The sequence below is a fragment of the Cupressus sempervirens genome, chromosome 10, assembly GCF_028749045.1.
Source record: "Cupressus sempervirens isolate cs-2001-9-10 chromosome 10, ASM2874904v1, whole genome shotgun sequence".
Lineage (NCBI taxonomy): Eukaryota > Viridiplantae > Streptophyta > Pinopsida > Cupressales > Cupressaceae > Cupressus > Cupressus sempervirens.
Genome location: NC_143127.1, coordinates 662173649 through 662180275, shown reverse-complemented (window position 1 = coordinate 662180275; position 6627 = coordinate 662173649). Strand labels below are relative to the sequence as shown.

The window sequence follows — 6627 nt, the reverse complement described above, 5'->3', positions numbered from 1 at the left end:
ACTCTATCCTATGTCAAGCTTAAGAACTCTTAAAGTCTGGAAATTCAAATTTCCAATTCTTTTACTTTATTCAACTTAACTTTCATATTAATACTCAGTTTTTTCAATGATAACTTTGGAAAAACAATTTATATTTTCTTATTACCTTAAACATTGCACATGATTTTCATATTAATACTCAATTTTTTCAATGATAACTTTAGAAAAACAATTTACATTTTCTTATTACCTTAAACATTGCACATGATACTTATTCTCATATTTTTCAATTCACATGTTTTTCAATGATAACTTTAGAAAAATAATTTATATTTTTTATTACCTTAAACATTGCACACCTAATGGCCTTATGCCTTAAACATTGCACCTTATGGTGCAAGTGCTAGTGCTTATTAGTCACGCCCATATATAGGTGGGAACTATTATTTTCGATGAAACTATATGCATTAGTCTGCTATGAAATTCATGCATTGTAAAATATTTTCCTAAAGTTTGCTTGGTTAATAGTACTTTTATTTTTATTTTTATTTATTGGAAGATTATTTGTTTTTTCTGATTGGCTATTAATATTTTTCCTGGGGGTTTTAATTATTTTTTCATCCAGAAAAAGGAACATTTTTCCTCTTGTCATTGTTAGCATTACTGTTCATGTCCATGTTTTTCCCAGCTGTGTTTGACCCACCGATGGCATGTGCAAGGTGGAGAAACCAGTCAACATGGTTCTACTAGATTGTCCAAACTTCCTTTGCTCTATTGAAATTTTTGCAGCAACTTTAATGGGAAGAAGCTTGACATTTCACTTCTTTTCAACAGTAGCAATCCTTGGCAGGCATATTTCTAGGATAAATTTTGGGATCACTGTTGATGAATTGTCCCGTGTAGCTTGTACTCTTCTATGAGAATGTTCAAGTTTTAACTCCAAATGCACAAAATTTCATCCAAATTGAACCAAAAAAATAGGGAATGTTAAAGCAAATTCAGCCCCTCAATTATTTTCTAACTCCTTTTCAAATTCGTAACTCTTTGTGTGCTGATTACACAATTTGGAAAATGCTCTGTTCATTTGTTTGGTGAAAAGTTGTAAATTTTGTATTCTTCTAAAATGCTCCATTTTCTTCCTTGACTCTTAATTAGATTTAAAAAAAAAAAAAAATAGAAGTCTTCCTCACAATTTCTTGCCTGGGTCATGACCTCTGTAAATGCAAGGGTCTTAAATATATCATCTTAATGATAAGATTCAATTGTATTAATGTTTTTATGCAATTAGTTGTAATTGTTTATAAATAAATGAATATTTTTAATACATATTTATTATAGATTAAGGATTTGTGGTTTAAGTTAAAATATATAAAAATATTGTAATTTTATGCACTAATTGTTCTTATTACAAACAATAAATAAAATACAATTTATATTATTGTTTAATTTTTATAGTAAACAAATTATTATTTGATAATACAAATTGTATTAAATTATTGTTTGATTTTTTGAGCTCCCACACAAAAATTAAAGAATCAAACAGATTATTTATACACAATTAATTATACTAATGTAAGTATTAGTACAATTTAATTAACTAAATAAATATAGTTTTAGTTGTAAAATTCAAAAAATACATCTCTTTCAAATTTTCATATAAATAATTGTAGATTCTATAAAAATAAAAATAAACTATATTAGAATAGAATTAACTATTTTTTCAATGCTATTTTTGGTACGTGTCTAGTCTTGTCAATTAAAACTGATACTATTTTATGCCCAAACGAGGATGGCACATAACTTTACAAAAATTAAATGTTGAGACAAGAATGGCACATCCAACATTGTTTTTAATGTAAAAACTCTAAGTTTTTACTTCAACATTATGATGAGTTTTATTAAAAAAAGATTAAATAAGAATTTGTATGACGAATTGTTTTAGCTAGTTGTTATCTCTAAAAAAAAATAAATTAATGTATTTTTTTTTATGAATTACAATTTATTATTTGAATATTTTAAGTGATTCTAATAAGATTTAATTTCAAGTTTTTATGTTGTAAAAAAATTCATTTTTAAAATATTTTTTTTAATAACTTAAAATCGTATCAATGTTTCATATAAAATTATAATATTAAATGATAGTTTTAAATTGAAAAATAAAATAAAATTTACATTGAAAATATAAATTTAAAATATATTTAAATTATTTATTATATTTTTACACCATCAAGTTTGCACACATCAGTCAAGATAAGGATAACTAGAGTTTTGAATTCAATTTCAAATCTTTCAAATATAAAAGTTATTTTAAAAATATAAATTAAAAATAATTTTAAAAATTATAGAAAAGTATAATACAATATAAATCATATTTTTAAAATATTTTTATTGAAAAAGTAATATATTTGTGGAAATGTAACTCATTGTAATATTAAATTGTGCATAAAGTATAATAAAATAAATGTGTATTTATAAATCTAATTTTTTTAACAAATGATTTGCATACAAAACTATTTTTCATTTTTATGAATTTATAAAACATTTCTCTATATAAATCAAATTTTATCTATATAATTCAACAATTCTGATCTTATAAGAGATATAATAAATTTGAACCTAAGACCTTTCTAATGAGAGGTTTGCAATTTACCAATGCATTGTAGGCTCTTGCCTATAACTTTATTTTTAGAAGTTTAAAAAATAAAAACAATTATATGTATTCAAAAAATCTATCATTTTATAAATATATATAATTCTATCATTTTATAAATATAATTATTTTAAAATATTTTGGAACAATAAATTAGATATTTAATCTTTTCAAACTATTTAATATTTATAATATAAAATTAACTAAAATCTTTTCAAACTATTTAATATTTATAATATAAAATTAACTAAAATGACCTTTTCTATGAGTTCTCAAATAAAAATTATTTTATTATTTTTTTTCAATTTCATTTTTTTCCCATTAGGCGGGACTCATGCTGTAACACAGCTCTCTTGTTAATATGTAATTATAATAAATGTCATTACTAATATTTACAGTATAGTCATTACTAATAAATATTATAAAAAATGTAGTATAATCATTACTAATGTTTACTTTACTCTTGAAATTGACTTTTATCTTAAACATAAAAGAAAAGTAAAATGATAGCATGCTTTATAAAATAAAAGTGAAATGCTTTTATAAAGTGAAATGATAGCATGCTTTTTATAAAGCAATGTTGGGAAAGACGATCCCCACTAATACGAAACAACATTTCGAATTTAGGAAAACTATATTTCTATTTATTTAGTGGGAAAATGAGGATCAGATGGCCCCACTTCCATTTTCCTGTACATAAAACCAGGATTTCATACGATGCCCTGCTTTCACTCACTACTCAGACTCTCTCTGCACTCCGCGAGGGGGCAGAATGAGGAAGTCATGCTCTCTGTTCCACCTCAACTCATGCGCTTCTCCCCTCGATATGTTGTACGCATTCATCACCACCTCCTGCGGCATCGCCTTCAGCACTGAATTCCTTCCAGTAAAGCTCGACCGGATTGGACTGCACATCAATCACAACCCTCAACAAACTTTCTCTGCTTATGTTGCCCACAGAGGGAAAGCAATAAATTGAAACTAACTCACCTGTGGCAAGTGGTGAAGGTGATCCAGTCGAATCCTTGGTCGCCAGCCCTCTTCATTACGGCATAAAACTGAGGGATGACCAGGAACTGTCCTTCCTGGACTCTTCCGTCGAACACCCGCCTTCCCCTGTTTTCGACAACCTGAATTCGGGCATCGCCTCTGGTGGCGTACAGTATTGCGTGGCATGCAACCCACGATGGCGCAAACATGGCTTCCTGCAAAATTGTTCGAGTTAAACATCAGATTCGACTGTTTGAAACTTTGAAAACAACGGAATTAAACATTTTGAACAGGGTGATAAGGAACTTTAGGCATACAGGGCGGAGGACGCCTCTCTCGGCGGCCAAGTTGAGGTGGGAGAGAGCGTGGAGTTTGAAGCGGTTGACGGTGTTGAGTCTCCCTCCATCTCTCACAAAGACGTCGGCGTCGTCGGGGCGGTCGGCGTTGTGGCGCAGACGCATGTTGCAGTAGAATTGATGAAGCCCACCTGGACTTACCCTCTCCCTCTCATCCTCCTCCGAGTCCTCTGCCACTGTGTTGAAAAACAGGGGCGCCCCTCTTCCTCCCTGTCGAGGTCGACGTGGCTCATTCACCCGCACCATGAGCCCACTCTCTCTGTTGTTCTCCTGAATGTCGATCACTACTTGTCTCCTCACTCCCAATGCCTCCGCTAACATGTTTGCATCGAACCCTGCCAAAACATTGCCTCCATATCTCTCCCCCTCTCCCGCTCTCTCACTCCTTTCCCGTGTTGCAGGGGATCCCGCCAAAAAGAAGGGCTGCCGTTGCAATTTTGGTTCGATTCCATGTGGGTACGGATAGAAAACAAGATGAATTAGCATTCGATTCAAAGTGGGCATTGAAATAGAAAAGAAATGAGGCTTAGCATTTGATTCTTAATGGCATTGGAAAAGAAAGAGAGTAGGAGATGGTTGAAATGAAATACTTACTCGGTAACGTTTGTCGAGCTGGTTCTGATGGTTGGAGGCGTCGGCAATGGCCACGGTTCGGAGAGGCTTGTCGCCATCGTTGTACCACCAGTATGCCACCCCTGCATAGATTGCTACCACGTCTCCTCTTCTCACTCTTCTTATCTTCTGCGAGCTTTCTTCCCGTGCCCGCTCACGCTCGTGCCTCGAACACTCTTCTTCCCTTCCTCTTCCTCTTTCTTCCTCCTCTTCTTCTTCTCGCCCTCCCTGTCTTCGTCCTTCTCTTCTCTCTCTCCTCCTTCGGCACTCTCCTTCTTCTTCAAATGGAGACCGCCTGTAAGTCTCTGGACACCCTGGAAAAACCACACCAAGCCAGCCCTCACCTGAACAATCATAAATATCCACATTAGCATTATTAAGTCATAACTCATACCCATATGAGCATTTTAGTTCATAAGACACACCCACATCAGCAATTCAGTCCATACCCACATCATCGATTCAATTCATGAGTCATATCATATCAGCAATATAATTTACGCAATTCAGCTCGAAAGTCATACCCACATCAGCAATTTAGTTCATACCAGCAAATTCAACATATAAGTCGCACTCACATCAGCAATTATAATTGAATGAATTAAAAACCATAAAGATATATCATGGCGTAGTTCCTACCCTCAACGACGTATCTGATTTCAGGAACATTTGAGAATCTCTGGAGTGCGAGGGAGTCCCTTGCGAGAGTCTCTCGAATGAATTCAACACCAGCACAGTCCAATTCATCATTATCTTGCCTGGTAGAGAGCTCAATAGTGCCGCCCTCTGATCTGATAGTTTCTTGTGGCTGTTGGGCGCTCAGATGCTGCGTTCTGCAGCTTTGCTGTTGCTGCATCAGCCCCTCTCTCTGCTGTTGCTGTTGCCCATTCGTAACAGAGCAGCAGCAGCACAAGAACAGTAGCAACAAGCCTCTCATGCTTCTCTCCATCTTGGTTTCTCAATACATGCTCGCTTCTTTACCGTTTTTATAGCAGGGCAGTGGCGATATTATTAAGGCTCCGGTCGATGAAGAGACGAAGAGAGACAGATGGAAGCGAGGTTTAAGCAAAACAAATGTGGTATGTGCGGTGTCAATGGCGGCAGCAAGCAGCCGCTTCACACTGCCATGTTTCTCTCAGACCAAAATTAACGTCACACATGTCCTAGTGATTTCACGCCTTACAGTTTTTTCACGGTATTTTTTTTCTTGGAATGAGGTCCTATACCAAATGAACCTTAATGAAGTACATTAGTTTAATTCATGGAGGCAAAGATGATGATCGGTTTTAGTAAACGAAAGTAGCATGATGGTCAGAAAGATGCATGGATAAAAGTTGTTTTCATGTTATATCATTAGTTCTGCCTATCTATACGCGAGACCAATGTTTTCGCGTCGGCCTTTTTTTCATTTCATTTTCATTGGCCAATATAAATTGTTGGGGAAAAATATTATTTTCTATTGTCAAAATTGAGTGAAAACAATGGACCAATGATAATAAAGGAGATAATACTAGCACTTGCACCTTAAAGGGTGCAAGGATCACGCTGATAGTTTGATATATATGATGATGTTACAATATTTACTGTAAGATAATTTTCCAGTAGTTCTTACAGGATTATATTGATAGTGATATATTTATTTAGTTCTGCTTGATGGATGCAAAATAGTTACATCTTATTTCTATTGCTAGTTGATCGAGGTGAGATTCCTCTTTCTTCCATTTAATTGTGTATGGGTTATTTTTCATTTTAATATACCTTTCCAAGGTAAAAACTAGCTGAATACGAAGATTAGTTAGGTATTTTATTCTTGAAATAGTTGTAAATGTCATCCCATGTATCTTTATTCTGCCTATGTAAAATAAATCATATAATTTGGAAAAAAATATTATAGTTTTTATTAGGAAATATAAAGATAATAGTGATATATTTTTAATAAATACAATTTATAATTATATATTAATAGTATTTTAAATTTTTAACAATTATTTTAAAAAGATGATCTAATGTTTAGAATTGAATTGTTTGTATTTTTAATTA

The 6627-nt window shown here is 33.0% G+C and overlaps 1 protein-coding gene across 1 annotated transcript; it reads right to left on the bottom strand.

The window, feature by feature from the left end:
* Positions 1-3251: 3251 nt before the first annotated feature.
* On the bottom strand, positions 3252-5778 carry LOC149535569 (11S globulin seed storage protein Ana o 2.0101-like). The gene is made up of 5 exons (XM_089803335.1): positions 5227-5778; positions 4570-4931; positions 3937-4398; positions 3620-3834; positions 3252-3536 (listed from the first exon to the last, which is right to left on the bottom strand). Exons 1-5 carry the CDS (start codon positions 5534-5536, stop codon positions 3365-3367), a joined length of 1521 nt encoding a protein of 506 aa, XP_089659461.1. The 5' UTR covers positions 5537-5778; the 3' UTR covers positions 3252-3364.
* Positions 5779-6627: the final 849 nt, after the last annotated feature.